This window comes from Narcine bancroftii, chromosome 3 (assembly GCF_036971445.1).
Source record: "Narcine bancroftii isolate sNarBan1 chromosome 3, sNarBan1.hap1, whole genome shotgun sequence".
Classification (NCBI taxonomy): Eukaryota; Metazoa; Chordata; class Chondrichthyes; order Torpediniformes; family Narcinidae; genus Narcine; species Narcine bancroftii.
In genome coordinates, this window is record NC_091471.1 from 87,185,163 (window position 1) to 87,202,955 (window position 17,793).

General features: G+C 36.4%; 1 protein-coding gene across 6 annotated transcripts in view; it reads left to right on the top strand.

The window, feature by feature from the left end:
• The window catches only part of ipo11 (importin 11), a 433,130-nt gene that overhangs the window by 28,827 nt on the left and 386,510 nt on the right, over positions 1-17,793 (top strand). For all 6 annotated transcript variants that reach the window (XR_011353505.1, XR_011353506.1, XM_069924487.1 and 3 more), the window contains 4 exons: positions 1,153-1,223; positions 1,796-1,940; positions 12,079-12,179; positions 16,460-16,532. Coding sequence is in view for 4 of the 6 variants with exons in the window: in XM_069924487.1 (XP_069780588.1) it covers positions 1,803-1,940; positions 12,079-12,179; positions 16,460-16,532 (312 nt within the window). In the remaining 2 variants the exon portion in view is untranslated. The remainder of the gene's footprint in view (positions 1-1,152; positions 1,224-1,795; positions 1,941-12,078; positions 12,180-16,459; positions 16,533-17,793) is intronic.

The window sequence follows — 17,793 nt, forward strand, 5'->3', positions numbered from 1 at the left end:
AGTTTCAAGGGAGGTAAGAGGCAGAGCTGTCACTGATGTTTATATTGTAATGCTCATCAATCTGAGCACAGTGAAGCCTGAGATCTTTGGTTTCTAGTTGTTTTGAACAAGGGTTAAAAAAGATGTTTGAATAGCTAGCTAATTCCTCAGCTGGTAAAACTCTTATAGTAAAGTATTCCCTTTATATGATGCAGCAGCATCAAATGTTTTGGAATTGCCATCTTTTTGAAAGTAGCATTAGTCTTCAATGTGGCAAAATGTCTTGGAAGGTTTATTTGTCTAAGCTGTTTTGTGTTTGTACCATGCCTGTCACTTTTTGCTCCTGTAGCTCAAACTCTTAACAGATCCTCATCAATGATCTCCAATAATTCTTCCATGTCACCCTGGTGGACTTCAAAAAACACAGCTTTATTGTCAGCCTGATAGTGTAATCTTGTAGATAGTTGAGGTTAAACCCAAATATTAAACTCCAGTGATTGCTTACAACTTTCTCTGGTGTATTTGAATTGTAATTTGATCAATTTCTTTACCTGTTTTAAAATAAAATTTATTTTAAAAGTTCCTTATTTTATATAAACTCTAATCTTACTTGTGTTCCAATTTTTATTTTGTTGTCTGCAAAAGGGTTTGAAAATTTAGTTTAAAAGTTCTAGTGTTTAGTTCCTACTTTGTCCTTCACATTTCTATGAGTGGTGCTTGACAAAGTGGACAAAATTAAAGAATTTCATGTATATTCCAACTTTTTTTTCTCCCTTGGTTATTTGGTCTATTTCATAATGTTATTATTGCTGGAGGCCAGACTCCAACAAAAATTGATGGATAACAGTAACTTACATTTGGAAAGGCGAAATCCACACCACAAATGTTTGTGGACTTTTTTTTCGGATTGTGCCATTTCTTTGTCTGCATTTGCAAGCCTATTGTAGGTTCAGTATATCCATGGAAAAATTAGCAGTTGCAATATAGGGATGTTGACTTGTTCATAAAGGGCCAGACTAAGGAAATAAATGAATAAATAAACTAAACAAAACTAAGGAAATAGCATTCTAAGTGGTGATTAATTCATGTTTATGTGGACATTTACATCCTGTTCTTGAGATTTTTCATATATGAGCTATGTTTTGTTTCATTTCCTTATGCTTTCTGTTTCAGGCCTGCTTGATATATAAGCAATTCTTTCATCTGAATATTTGTGAGAATTATTGTGACAGACCTTGAGTAAGGTAAGTTAATGAAAGAGGAACTGGAGTTCACAGTAAAGTTAACTCTGAAGCTATGTGGGCTAATAACTGTGAAGTATGGGAATAAAGATTTTAAATACAAAATTATTTGAGTAAGAATCCTTAGCTATGCGTGGAACTAAATGTTGCTGATGCTGGACTCAGTACTGATGCTTGCCTGCATTTTAATTCTGTGGCTAGTCATTAGCCATTGCCTTTAACTGACTACATTGGCTGATAGCGATTTGTTATTGTTAGTCCCTCAAGTGTCATGGTGGCTTGAACAGGTTTGAATCTTTGAACTAGAATAGAAGCAAGGAGTAAATGGACTGTTCAGACTTACAAAGACTAAATGAAGGACTAATTTTCCATTTAACATATTGGCCGAAATAGGCCAGGGATGAGAACATTTAGAACTTCTGTTGTATAATAATGACATTAAAAGATATGATGAATTCTGAAACTCTATATAGGATATTGTCCTTAATTATACTTCTCAGGCAAACAAACTTGTTTATTTTAAGTCGTTAACTCTTATCTGTATGTTTGTTCAAATGTACTTTTTATTTTGCCAGGTTCTCTATGGATATTAGTGGTGCTAGCACTGTTGTCCTGCAGGCTTTGACCCAGGCTACTAGTCAAGACACAGCTATTTTGAAACCAGCAGAGGAGCAGTTAAAACAATGGGAGACCCACCCTGGTTTCTATTCGGCCTTGCTGGTAGGTTATTCATTGTTATTTAAAAAAATAAAAAGCTAACTACAACTTCTCATGCAACACCCACCCCAACTTGCCCTGGTCTAGAATTACACATAGAATTGGAAGATGCGTAAAATGTTTTACTTTACACTTAATTTATTAGCGTCGTTGAAGGGATGGTGTCTATAAATTCATGAATAAAATCTATTACATTGAAACATTCTTGATTTGTGAAATTTAAATCTTGAAAGAACAATTTAATTGATCATTTTTATTCATTAAAAGCATTTTTAAATTATTGAATGGAGATTTTTGTGTGTGATCTTTGTGAGAAAACTGATTAATGTTTCTGATCAATGACTTCATCAGAACAGAAACTCATTTATATTGTCCATTTAATATTGGTAAAAACATCCTAAGGTATATCACAGAAACCTTATTAAACAAAAATCGACCACAAATTTTAATCTAGATGACTAAAACCCAAGGCAAAGAGACAGGCTGTAAAGAAAGGCTCAGAGTTGGAGAAGTTTACATAGGAAATTTCAAGGCTTTACGGTCTTAGCACTAAAGTCACAGCTTCCAGTGGTATAGCAATTTAAATTTGGAAATATCCTGGAGGCTAGAATTGGAGGAAAGCTGGAGGAAATTTATGAAGGGAGGTTTAAGACCATGGAGGAATTGAAAAACAAGAATCAGATTTTTGAAAGCAAAAAAATTCCTGGGCTAGATCTATTATTATTCTGCAAGGTAAATGGTAATGGATGAATGGCACTCATTGTGATTTGGGTCTTGTGAAACAATCAAGGTTGGCCATGAATGCAAGTAGTGACGCCTAAAGATACTATGGATATTATTTCCGCAATGATTGAATTGAGACATTATCTGTTCATACAATACTACAAATTGGAAATAGTTCATGGTAATGACACAAGTATGTCATCCAATGCTCAAATGCAATCAGTGCTTTGAACAGGTGTCTACAGTTGTTAACAAAGATTATAGTTGTTCTGTTCATAGTGTATAAAAAGATGTACAGTACTAAATATGGAATAGACATTTTTTAATTTGACTGTCTTGAACTTTTCTAGCTGTAGATTAGTTTTGTCTTTGCTGAATATTGAAATATTGGAAGTGAGAAAATATTCATTTTCTGTAGATATGAATTAATGATGTAGATCTTGTAACCGAAAAAGATTCTGAAATGAAAATAGTTTAATGTTATGCATAATTCATAGCGCTGATTATTGAACCCTGTTTGCTACATCTCTGACAGAAAATAGATCATCATAAAAAATGTTTATTATCCTGCAGTTTTCATTCTTTGTTCGTACCAGGTATTGCTTTAAATCTTAATTTTAAAAAAATGCATTTATAACTTGAATATATTAGCAAAATAAATTGAAGCAGTTCTTTGTATGTCAGAGGTTTTGAAGGGTACTTGTTAGAAATGCATGATTATCTCATCATTATCAGAAGTGATTGCCAGCATTATTCTGTTTTTTAGAAGTTGATTGATTTGTTATGTTTTCTTGATGAAAATTACCATCACAATTATTCTCAACTGTGATCCAGAAACTTGTTGATTTGTATCCTCAAGCAGCAGACAGGAAACAGTAGGCCGACCATTCAAGCCCATCAAGCATCTTCCATCATTTAGTGTGATCAGGGCTCATCTGAATTTTAACCCTAGCCACTCAGTTCAGTAATCTTTTGTTTCCTTTGCATACAACATCATATGAAAATGTAACATTTCAATTGATTGCAGATCACGAATGTCATTGCCATTTTTTTTTAATAAAAAGCCTCTCGTCAATACCCTCTAAAAAGAATATGCTTTGTGACAAAAGTGGAAAAAAATCTTGTTATCAGTGCTCTCAAAACTGGAATTATCCAAAGCATTTCTTTAGACAATGTTATTTATGGCACTGTAATCTGCAAACAATCTTAAGTTCCTGAAAAGTGAATATTTTCAAACTGTGTAATGGACAGGTATCTTTTTAGAGCAGGTATTGCATTTTGTACAAAAGTGGTGAAATAAACATACTATAATAAAAGATATCTTAAGGAGACATCTGGTGTTCTGATAGCTATTCATTCTTCAATTAATTGCACAAAATTGTTATATCTTAATTCCATGATGGTGATTTGGTAACAAAATATAATTTTTGTGCCTTCAAATTAAGGTATAATTTAATCTGCAGAGTATATTCATTTCTTAAAGGGATTGTTTTGGAGTTTGTACGTGTTCAGCTATTTAAGCTGTCATTTGAAAGTAGAAAGATAATTCAAAGTTTAATGAGGATCTGCACTGATGAAAAGTAGATTAGGATGCAAGAATTTGACTGAAGAGATGGCTTATAAAGGTGTTAAAGTCTGCAGACACTGTGATTGTAGTTCAATACACAAAAGTGCTAGAGAAACACGAAGGTCACGCAGCTGCCTTTATGCAGCAAGGATAAATAACCAATATTTCCCTTCACATGAGCAAAAAGCAGGCAGTTGCCTGAATAAAATGGTGAGGGGAGGGGTGGAGGAAAAGCACAGGCTCACAGACAAGAAATCATGTAGGTGGATATGGATGAGAAGCCAGTAGAGCAAAAAGCTGGGAAATGATAGAGGAGGGGGTGGATAGCATGCTGAATGAAGAAGGAAGGGGGTAGGGAGCTAGAGAAAGGGGACAGAAGAATAGAGAGGGAGAGACAGGGCAGGGGTCTAGTTGGAGAGTACCCTGATTGAGGCCATGGACAACCATATCCATATTCTATCACTGCCAAACTAAGTTCACCAGGAATTTAGAAGAACACTTCCTCTCATCACTCTTTTTCTCTCTTCTGTCCTCTCATCTTATCCACCCGTGAACTCCCCCTGCCCCCAACCCCAACTGTTTTATTTAAGAGCCTGCCTGCTTTTTGCTCATATCTTCACAGTCAGCTCAGGCATGAGAACTTGGTTATTTATCTTTGCTACATAAAGAAAGCTGCATGAGGCAAGTTTCTCCAGCACTTTTGGTTTACAAAGGAGAATTGTCAAGGAGGAATTAGAGAAGTGGCTTTTGGTGGAAGTTTCAAAGAAAAAGTACTAAAAGACTTGAGGCTTGGTAACTGTTAACAATGTGAAAAAGAATCTTTTAAAAAGCTCTGAGATCAGGAATCTCAAGTTTGTAAGGATGCAGTTATGGTGCTTGTGGTGAGTATCATTTCCAGTACTATAAGAGGTAAAACGGCAGTATAATTCAAAAAGAAAAATGAGAATTTAAAATTTCAGGCATTTTGGGAATTGAAGCCAACAGTATTTACTGAGGTCCAGTCCATCGGATCAGTGTGACTTTGACTGGAATGAAAAAGAGAGTGTAGTTTTGAATGATATAAGATTTATGACCAGTACAGCATAGATCGTCAGGCAAGATAATGTTGAAATAACAAAATTAAGTTATGACAAGGAGACATCAAATGATATAGTCTCAGGAATAAAAGCTACAAGTGTTTTTCAAATGAAGGAATGTTGTAGGCTAAATATCCTTTAAACTCATCTCGTTCATTTTTTCTAACACCGCATTTTGCAAGTGATTATTTTTTGAAAAAATGTGGTCTAAAATTTATTTGCAGCACCAAGTTTCAGTTCATTATGATTGCCATAAATTTATGCATTTTTTCCTGTTCTGCTGACCAGAGTAAAAGTCTTGCATTTATTTTAATAAACACTTGAAGATCCACATTAGTTTGTTATTTCCTTTGTGAAAAACAGCTGACCTAATCTGCTAGTTGTTTCCAAATTCATTAATTGCTATAATTTTAAATATTTGAGGGTTTTGAATGAGAGATATACAAGTTATTTTCCCCACCCCCCCTACTTTGGAAACTTAACAGATTCAAACATTTTTTGGTTAGAGCAGCACATTAGATGTTTATTCTAGCTTTTCTTTCTTTTTCACTATTTTTTAAGATTGAAATTTAACATCAAAAAATTCAGAGAACATAAAATATGTTAAAATTCAAAAAGATATATTATACTTAAATCATATCATTTCATCCAAGGTACTCCACATTTTAATCAAGAAGATTATATTGTACTGTAGTGGTGCTATGGCAGCACTACAACTCCCAGAAAGCATCGAACTGGCCATATGACATCAGTCTATGATGATATCATCCTTGTATCTCTTGGTGCCTGCCACATTGACCACCGCCAGTGGGCTGATAACGCCTCAAACCGTGCATCTTGGCGCCTCACAGTTTGGCGGGCAGCAGCCTCCTTTGAAGAAGACCGCAGAGCCCACCTCACTGACAAAAGGCAAAGGAGGAAAAACCCAACACCCAACCCCAACCAACCAATTTTCCCTTGCAACCGCTGCAATCGTGTCTGCCTGTCCCGCATCGGACTGGTCAGCCACAAACGAGCCTGCAGCTGACGTGGACTTTTTACCCCCTCCATAAATCTTCGTCCGCGAAGCCAAGCCAAAGAAAAAAAATGATGATATCAGCGCAGGTCGAGCGCATGATTCAGGCTTTTAAAAGATTGAGTGGGTGATGAAGTGTAAATCCGTTTGATTCACTCTAAAAACGCCTTGTATTTCATTGGTTATTTCATTGTTTCCGCTGTGATTCCAGTAGTCATGGTATTGGTATTATTTTATTTAAAAAAGAAAAGCTGTTTGGCCAAAAAAAGAAAAGGAAGGCAGAATTTTTATTAGAGTGATAAATTACCTCATTAGTCAATATTTCTACCTTCATAACAAATCAAAGATTATAAAAGTAATTCATAAAGGGTCCCCACAGTGTCTGAAAATTTAAATTCAAATCAGAAATTGAGCATCTAATCTTTAAACATGACATAATGCCATGTAGCCCTTGAGCCTGATTAGGTGCAATAACGTCCCTCCATCTGAGCAACATCGCCTGCCTAGCCATAAGAGAAATAAAAGCTAATACATGTAGCTCAGATGTTGTAATGTTATGTTACTCTCTCCACAATCTTTTAAGGTCTAAACTATGTGCCATGACCTCAGCAGTCTAATACATTTAGTGAATAGTTGATGATACTTATAATGAGTCTTTTTTGAGCTGAGTGAATTGATTTTAACCTGGATATGGCAAGGAAGGGGAAAAGTCATCCATCTTCCCTCTTCTGATTAATGAACATGATTGGAAAACATTTGATTTAACAGAGGTTTTGTGAGTGCAGACATGGCTCTGTGTAATAGAGGTTGCATTTAGAAAATTTTGTTGAAGGTATGGTGAATGTATAGATGGACCCTAGTGATCAGTGGAGTGAATATTCAGTTCTTGAAATAATGGAGAGTATTCCATTTCGTGCATAATTTGTGACTTGCAGATAATAGAAAGACGATGGAGAAGGCAGGGCAGCACAGCTAATAAAGATGTTGCTTCGAGCCTGCAGTAAACTGGGTTCAGTCCTGATGTTTCTGCTGCTCTGCTGACCTCTGTAAGTTTCCCTTGGACATCTGATTTCTAGCTTCACTACAAAGGTTCACAGATTGGTAGGTTAATTGACATCTGTAAATTGTTCCCAATGAAAGAGTGGTAGAATTGAGATGGGTGGGTGCTGTTCTTCAGAATATGGCGAGAAAAGGGAAAAGGGCAAATTAGTGAGGAATGGAATTGATCTATGAGACACCTTAAACTCAGTGGGATGACATGACCTCCTTTGTCGATTGGAAATATTTGCAGCTACAATATTTATGAGGCTGCTTTAGTATAGTTTCTGGACATTGGTGACCTATTTTTTTGATGGTAAGAGCATCTTCAGGAGTTGTGAATAGTATTAAATGTACAAATTCAAGGCAGCAAATATTCCACTTCTTACTTTATGCTGGAAAAGGTGATGTCACAAAGTAAGATGGTTGTGGCTGAAATGGTGCCCCAAGGAATTCCAACACCGATATCCTGGAGCTAATTTAGCAATCAGAAAATAAGTCCAGCTTGTCGAGTGTTCTGGCCTTGATTTCCATTGATGTTCAGTTTTACTAGTGTGACAAAATTATTAATCTTTGGTTAAAATTATATATTTATTTCTTTAGTAAAGAGATTTTGTGGGATGGACAGGGGCTCACTTACTTACAGACACACACAATTACACAAAGAAGCTATTTTCAGAGACGCAGGGTCTGGAAAACAGCAATAAAAATAGAAGTGAATGGTTCATTCAATTGCTGGAGCAATAGTGTTTGCTAAGGAGAAGCACCTGTGTACACAAAAAGAACTTTGATTCAATGGTCAGTAGACAGAGAGGAGTCATTTGTTTTTGAATTATACTTCTGAAGTGGTTGGAAGAAACTGCAGTGATGCAATGTGATAAAGACATTTCAGAACACAATCTTTAATATTGCACCAAGAAACATCTGAAGTCAGAAATGTAGTAGCCTTTAATGGGAGATACACAAATCAGTGGCAAGGAAGAGGCACTTCTGTATCTCTTTGAAAAGAGGACAGTTTCACAGTGTCCATTTTTACATGGCTACTTCATGTAACCCTTTCTGGGGTTTGTGAAATTATCGTGAAAGAAAACACAAGTTCTGAAACCTCCATGTAAGAGAGGGAAATCAGTTGTAATAAGAAACAATTCTGTGAAAACAACTCTACAAGAATTTTATGAGCCTTGAGAAGTTGATTCCTTGTACCTGCTCCATAATTACTTTTGAGCAACAATTTAAAGAATCTGAGTTTCAACACAAAACTGACTAACTTTAAAAATGGATTCTTTTTAAAATCGTGCCTAAACTGCAATGGTTTTGGGACCTGCCAAACACACACATGTGTGTAATGGGGTTAAGTTAGAGTTAAGTAAGAAGTGTGATGTTATTAATAGTTAATAATAAAAATTGTTTTTGAAAACAAAATATCATTGGTGAATTTCTATTGCTGCTGGTCTACGTCATAACACTAGGAACTAGATTCAATCATATACCGCCATAATGTTTAGATGTGCAAGGATCCACGTGTTAGAACAGTTAAAGTAATGCTCTCAAAAAAAGGAATACAGGTATAATCAAAGAATAGATGCAGAAGTTATTTTCACAAGGGAAATAAACCAAATAATTCTGACAACAATGTTAGAAAAGATGTTTGAACTTCTTTTTAAAAATGGACATTAATGAAATCTCCAGAAAGGATTATTTTTTTTTCCCAAAGATCACAATGGTTTTCCAAGAGGAAAATCAAGTTTAACAAACATTATTTTCTTTGCTTAAATAGCAGTATACAAAAGGAATGCTCTGGCTGTGGTATACATGGATGTTTTAAGCTATATCGCTAGATCCAGCTCCAATAGTTTGCAAATGTCACAACAGTATTTGACTTCATCAGCAATGACAATGAGTGACACGACAGACAAGAGGTGGAAAATCTCGTGAAATGGTACGAGAGTAGCAATCTGAGACTCATCGTGGTTAAGACGGAGGAGATGATCGTGGACTTCAGGAGGACCAAGAATGACCACCCTCCATTGCACATGTAGTTGAGAGAGTGGAGAGCACCAAGTTCCTTGGAGTTCACTTAACTCTTGATCTATCATGGACACTCAACACTTCCTCACTGGTCTAGAAGGTGCAACAGCGACTTCACTTCCTTAGAAGCCTGAAATGGGCAAGGCTACCAGCTGCCATTCTGTCAACTTTCTATAAAAGCTCTATTGAGAGCATTCTGGTCAGCTGCATTGCAGTGTGGCATGGTTACTGTAGAGAAATGGATTAATCCACAGCACTAAAAAAGTGGGAGAGATGATCACTGGAGTCTTCCTCCCACTCCCCCCCACAAGCGATGTGATCATTGTCTGAAGAGGGTGCAAAAAATCATTCCACATTGCACACAGCATCTTTCAGCTGCTCCTGTCAGGGAAGAGATATAGGAGTATCAGAGCCAGCACCACCAGGCTGATGGAATAGCTTGTTCCCATGGGCAGTGACAATGCTGAACGACCAAAGTAACTGCTCATACTAACCATCCAAGACTCTCATTTGTACAAAACAATATTTATTTTTATAGATATATTACTTGTAATGCGTATGTATTATTTGTCTGTATGTGTGTTGTGTTATATCTGGTTGTATATCTTCTTGTTTTGCACCAAGGACCGGAGAATGCTGTTTCATCAAGCTGTACTTGTATAATCAGATGACAATAATCTTGACTTGATCATGACATGATATCACGATGATGTTTGAAATAGATAGATGACAATAGAATTCATTTTGGGAAAGATGTAATGCATTTGGGGGAAAAAGTGCAAGGGCAAGTGTATGGAAGAACTTGAAGTAAATGCATTCCTGAAGGTTGCTGGATAAAATGAGGGCTATTTTAGTTTTAATTGAGAAGCAGAATACAAGATTGGAACGGTCCCTAATTGCAAATAGGGATACTTTTGTGGTTCTGCACAAAAGATATAATCCAAGAGAGGGTATAGCAGACATTTATGATGAGATTGCCAGAGCTGAAAATTAGAATTTTGAGGAGAGACTGAATAAACTCGAGTTGCTTTTGTTGGAATAAAGGAGACGAAAGGAATATTTAGTTTAGGCATACAAAACTAAGAGAGACTTAGATAAAGTGTGTAAGGGTCAATCTCCCTTGACAGAGAAGTCAGTTTTTCTTCTGTACACAGATTTAAGCGAGTTGGTAGAAAAAGCTAATGGTCTGGGACTCACTGAAAGAAAGTGCTTTGAAGAGAAACATCTCATCACTCAATTTAAAATGTACTTGGAAGAGTACCCGTGGAGCTATAACCTACAAGATTTTGGATGAAATATTAGTATGTGGATGTGGCCTAAGTAGCTTGTTTTTTGGCCAGTTTGTTCATAGTATGCTGAGAATGGGGTTTCAGTGCTAGAGGTTCTGTGATTAGTTTTTATTTTGAATGCTGTTCTGAACTTTTCTTTAGATATTTGTATGATTACTGGAGGATGACTGCACCAAGGATACCAGGCAGGGAGGCAGTGCAAGCTTGTGCATTGGTGGCAATCCATTGTTATATTGCTGAGTGTTCTAGTTCATGTGTCTTGGGTCAAACTATCTGTTTTCACAGTTTACCTAATGCCTCATCCCCTGCTTTTCCTGGTTCTGTACTTAAATTAATGTCTTGTATCTTTTTAGTTCTGTTTAAATATCATATAACCATATAACCATTTACGGAGCGGAAACAGGCCATGTTGGCCTTTCGAGTCTGCACCGGTTCACTGATTTTGTGCGCCCTCTTCAGGCATTGGTCCCGGTAGATCTTCATTCAATAACGATGGACGAATTCAATGCAGGTGGAATCAGCCGTAGAAGTGTTTGTGAAACGTGCAGTTCAATACTTCATAGCTACTCTTCGAAAATTGAATATTCTGGTCCTTCCCCCATTTCACCCGACACCTGGCCACCCCAACCCTGACATACCTCTGGAAGTCTGCATCCTCTTACACCTATCCTTCATTTTAAGGAGAGACCGAGGAACCACGCACCTCTCTGCATTGTGAACTGTTTATTTTTCTGTAGTTGCTATTTGAATTGTTTTCCCAACATTTTCTGTTCTTATTTGATTTACAACAATTTGCAGTGATTTGTTTACATATGCAAATGTTATATCTAACATTTATGCCGGTAGTATTGGAAAGGCCCAATTTCAGTTTTGAAAATAACTGATCAAATTCATCAATAAATCAATACAGTCATACCTGAACTTATGCCTGTTGAGTAATGTCTGACTGCAGATAAGCCTGAGGTCATCAGGGCTTATTGTTATTATTACCTGTGTATGTATATTTTTATAGATTTTGTACAGTATTTATACTTAAATAACTATGGTATTTAGATGTGTATGTAGAATATAGAGGTTTAGGTAACTATGTATGTGTGTCAGTGTATTTCACCTATAATAATCGACTTGTGGGCAAATCGATTTGTGTCCCCACTTCCAGAATGCAATGTGGTCGCAAGTCAATGCATGGCTGTATAACAATCAGCAGACTTATGGTTTTACTGGTGAACCCATATTGATATTCCTGTATAAATTGTTAAATTCAAAAGTTGTTTAACAAGGTTAGATTTGAGGAAGAATGCATTTCTGATGTAACACAAATTTATCTATCTAATTTAAATTATTACAAAACAAAATCTACCCACAGTTATTGTGCTAAGTTGATATACAGTATTTACTTTTACAGAATATCTTTACTAATCACACACTAGACATAAATGTACGGTGGCTTGCTGTGTTGTACTTCAAAAATGGAATTGATCGTTACTGGCGGCGTATTGCTCCACAGTAAGTTGAGCTTCAGGACTCTTGTTGAACTTGAGTTACATTTGCAGGTTCATGGAACTTTTAAAAATATTTATTTTTTTCCCTCACACATAATTAATAAATCATTATACAGTAAAATAAGTGTTTAAATTGAAGAAATGTTCATTCATTATATGGTTATAACCCCTTACCTCCCTCTCCCAACCCATCGCCTCCCCTTATGAAGAATAATATATATGTATATAAATAACTATATATAGTATAAAAAGAAGAAAAAGAGAAAGAAATAGTGGATTTCCAAAGCATTGCCCTCCTCCCTCCCTCCCTCCCTCCCTCCCCTCCAAAAACACACTGGAACTCAACAAATTTTGTGATCAATTTTCATATGAAGGAATAATGTTGATACAGGTCTTAAGAGGCTGGAAGAATACCAACATATTTATACCTAAAATTTGTGTATACAGGCTCCAAATTCACAAAAAAAAATATAGGATATTTATTTCTCAAATTATATATAATTTTCTCTAAAGGAATACAATTTTGAATTTCTGCATTCCACCTTCCTATATCTAAATATGAATCAAATTTCCAAGTCATTGCAATACATTTCCTTGCTACTGCCAGGTTCATGGAACTTTGAGTAAAATTTGCATTTTCATTTGAATGGTGCTTTTAATATAGCAAAAACGCCAAAGTATGGAAGTGTTAGAAAACATAAGTTTAACTTTGAAGCCCACAAGGAAATATTAAAATATTGACCAAGGTTTTACAGGGAGGGGAGATTTAAGGCCTTGTTAGCTGTAACCATGGTTACCAATGACAATTAATTACAATTTTTTGTTAATTCCAGAAGAGCTTTCTCTCCTTATGTTGGTGGGAAAGGAGACATTAAAAAAAAGGGGAATAAGGGAAGGGAATGTTGGAAGAGCAAAAGTGGTATGGAAGAGAGAGGGGACTCATTACCTAAAATTAAAAAAATTCTATGTTCGTACAATTGGGAAATAGACTGCACTGGTGGAATATAACGTGTAGTTCAGAGAGCTCAGAATGGCCGTGTTCTGCAAAATGGTCTCCAAGTCTGCGTCTGGTCAATCTTTCTGCATGATGCACGGCATTCTAATATTTATTTCCTGTTCCCACATCAACTTGTTTGCTTTGGCCCTTCTACACTGCCATTATAAGGCCCCATCTATATGAAGAACAGTACCTCATTCCACTTAGGCAGTCTACAGTGCACTAGTATGAACACAGAGCTTCCTAATTTCAGGTAATGGGTCCCCTCTTTCCTCTTCATCTTCTACTGTTTCCCCTTTCCCCTTTTTTATTTTATCAATTTCCCCACCCAGAACCCCACACTTTATCATCCCCCCCCCTCTCTTTGTTTCCATCCCTTTTCACCCCATTCTCAACTGGATTTTTCCACACTCTGCACCCCACCCACTTCGGTTTCATCTGTCACCTTTTGTTCTTATTAGATTCTAGCACTGGCAGCCTTTGTCTTCTAATCACCCACTTTTCTGCCTCTTAACCACTTTGTTTATTTTTGCCTCTCCCTTTGGCTGGCATCTTCCATTCTACAGCCTCTGTTCTATGGTTAGTAAGGGATTACTTATGATGGATTGTGAGTGGGGGATAAAGAAGGTTGAGAACCACTGTCCAACCTGTCCCATTACACTAGCTTCTCCTCTCCACATTCTCAGAGTTAATGGAATGTTCTTGCCTGAAATGGTGACTATTCTTTTTCTCCCACTCTTTAACCCACTGACTCTTCCAGCTGATTGAGTTTATCTTCAGTTTCCTGCATCTGCAGTCTCCTGTTTGTCTCCAGAAGGGGCTTTCTCACTGGTGATAACAGTGAAAAGTAGAAGTCAAAAGAACAAGAAAATGACTGAAAGCAAAAGAGCTGAAAAGAAAAAAAAAGACATTGATCATACAGATCATCAGAATAAGGTATTAGAATGTCAGAATATGAAGAGAAATGTTAAAAAGTACAGATGTGAAATTGAGAAAGGCATTCCCTTTATATTCATTGATATTAACATCATTTATATTACCATCATTCACACCCTGAAAATTGCCATTGATCAGCAAATTTTAATCAACACAAATGCCAATAAGGTGTCAATTGTTACATGATGCAAAGCTCATCTCTGACTTTGCATAACCTTCTGACCATCTGCAAATATTTGAAGGTATAGTTCTCATTTAGCTGGAGCTGTTTAAGAGACTGCAGATGCAGGAATCTGAAGCAAAAAGTTAACCTGTTGGAAGAACTCAACGGATTTAGCAGCATCAATGGGAGAAAAAGAATTGTTGACGTTTCAGTTCAGAACTCTTCATCAAGAGGTGTGATGATATCAGATCAACAATCATTGATGTTCCTATAAATTCTTGGTAGAATTTGCAGTTTCAGTAGCAATTCACTTTTATCAGTTATTGCTTGAACTGTATTTTAGTCAGAAATGTTCCAACAGTTTTTTTTCTCAGCAGAATGTGAATTCATAATAAACCAACTAAGTACACTTGCCTCTTATCAGATAGTTCTGGATTTAAGTTTGCAAGACCGTAACATTAGCTGGCATTTTTACAGAACTCTTGGAGGTACTACCCTTCAAGCAGGTATTTAGCTAAATTTCTTTCTGCATATTCAAAATAACTTTAAAAAAAATCTATGAACAAATTGTTCTGTTCCAGATCAGCATTTATCTTAACAACATAAGTCAGCCACATCACTTTACTGCTGAAGCTTGCCTCACCATTAAAAATGATCATGGCGAATCTGCAACATGTCTTGTCTCGACTTCATTGTCAATTTGCCATAGCCTTCAATTGTTTGACCAAATATTTACATACTTCTCTTTAAATATATGCCCATTCCCAAATGAACTAGTCTCCACAACCTTCTAGGATAGTTCTTTCCATAAAATCATAAACCTTGGTTTATGATTGGTCTCCTTGGTTTTAAATGACTGCTTCCCAATCTCATTCTTTATTCGAGATTATCCCACTAGTAGAAACATCTTGACATGTCCTGGATCTTGTGATTCAATGAGATCATCCCTTATTCTCCTTTAACAAAAATAAAGATTACATTTCTTTCTCCACTTAATATGGGACAGTCCACTCATTTTAGGAATAAGCTGAATGAATTTCTTCTGGATTGGCTCCATTGCCAATATTTTCTCTAAAAAGTGACCAAAATTGCATGGTTTTCTGGGTATACCTCACCAGTACCCTGTGCAATTGTAATAGACTGTCCCTGTTTCTAATTTCTAACTCTTTGTGGTATATTATATCTTTATAATGACATCGAAGGAAGTGAGATTGAACACAGGTTCATGGAATTGTAAAACAGCAGCATGCCTTTTTGTTGTTACCTTGTGGAGACTGCCATATTTTGATTGGAAATATTATTTATACAATCAAAAATAATACTGTGTGCTGGAAAATGTAAATACAAATATTAAATGGTGGAAGTGGATTCGGCAGCAGCTGTTGATAAAGCAAGTTTTCCACAGCTTTCTTCAGATAGTTGCTTAAGCTGTTTTTTCATTAGTTCAAACTTTAGAATCAGAGGAGTTCATTTGCCCATTTTCATCAATGCTGGTTCTCTACAAAAGCCATGTAGGTGGTCCCATTTTCCTCCCTTGTGGCCCTTGAAATATTTCTCTCTCATGTACTGATGCATTCCCCTTGGTCCTGAATTCAATTCCACCACCGTTCTAGTACTTGGGTTCAAAATATAACCCACAAATACCTTTGGTCCTTTTGCCAACCATGTGGTTCTCAGCCCTTCTGCTAATATATCAATCTCAGACCTTTTTCTGGATATTCTAATTATTATTTTGAATATACTTTGCATAGGACCTTTTATTCTCTGCAAGGACAACAAATCCAGCCTTCATACCTCTCAAATCCAATCTCTATTGCACCACTAGCATTTTTCCCAACCAGAATGACAGTGGTTATGGTGGGGAACACAATTTTGTAACATCTTAAAAATTAAAGGTGGTTTTGTATATTAATTGTAATACTGTCAAATCTAGAAAATTTACCATTCTGGCATCACCAAATTGCAGCAGTACTGGATTATTGTATGTTTACCATTCAGAGCAGGGCTTCAGTTTGATTAGCTTCCTAATTCTCGTGAAAATATTCACAATTACATTTTGTTATGTCCTTTGTCTGTAAATACAGTTGTATATATCCTTTCTGATATTGGCTAATATAATTGGTTATGTGAATTATGTAACTAATTCCGCATTACAGCAAGAATTATTTTTCTTTGCTTTCCTTTGTAGTGCTTTATCAGAAGAAGAAAAATCCTCTTTGCGTGCAGGGCTTATTGCAAATTTTAATGAACCAGTAAATCAGGTTGGTGGTAAAATAAGTTCTCATAGATTTTGTTATAAGAATATAGGACATTACAGCATGGTACAGGACCATCAACCCATAATGTTGTGCTGACCTGTGTAAACATACTCCACAATAATCTAACTTTTCTCTACATCATACCCATAATCCTCAATTTTTCTTACATCCAAGTGCCTATCTGAGAGTCTTGAATGTCTCTATTGTATACCGCTCCACCAATGCATTCGAGGTATTCATCATTCTCTGTAAAACAAACAAACATTAGCTTTGGCATCTTTCCTCCACTTATCTTAAACAAAAGCACTCTGATATTTGCTATTGTCGACCCAGGAAAAAGATGCTAGCTGTCCACACTATCTTAGCCCCTCATAATCTTATCTGTTAAGTCACCTCTCATCCTTTGTTGCTTGAATGAGAAAATCCCCAGCTCTGTCAACTTTGCTTCACATAACATGCTCTCCAAATCTTTGTATCCTCTCCAAAGCATCTAGATCTTTCCTGTAATGAGGTGATCAGAACTAAATGAGTGTGGCCCAAGCAGAGTTTTATAGAGCTGCAATATTACTTCACAGCTCTTGTACTCAATCCTCTGATTAATGAAGACCAACACACCATACTCCTTGACTACCTTATCAAATTGTGTGTCAACCTTGAAGGATCTGTGAACCTGGATCTATGAACCTGGAGCCCTGTTCCTCCACACTGCCATCAACCATGTACTTCGCCTTTAAGTTCGACCTTCTAAAGTGCATTACTTCACATATATCTGGATTGAACTCCATCTGCCACTTCTCCGCCCAACCCTGCATCTTGTCTATATCCTGTTGTAATCCCCAACTTTTGTATCATCTGCAAACTTACTCACTGCTCTACTTTTTTATCCAAGTCATTTACAAAAATCACAAAGAGCAGGGGTCCCAAAACAGATGCCTGCGAAATGCCACTTAACACTGATCCCCAGGCAGAATAAATTCCATCTACTACCACTCTCTGCTTTCTGCAGGCAAGCCAGCTCTGGATCTAAGTGGCCAAGGTTCCTTAGATCCCATACTTCCTGATTTTATTAAATGTGAGGTCCTTGTCAAACACCTTACTAAAATCTATATGCACTACATCCACTGCCCTACCTTCTTCAATTTCTTTTGTCATCGCCTTGAAAAACTCAATTAGGCTCGTGAGATACAGTTTGATGAAAGATACTATGGATTTTGTCATGATGAAAGAAAATAAAATCAAAAACATATTAGTGATAGATTCCGTG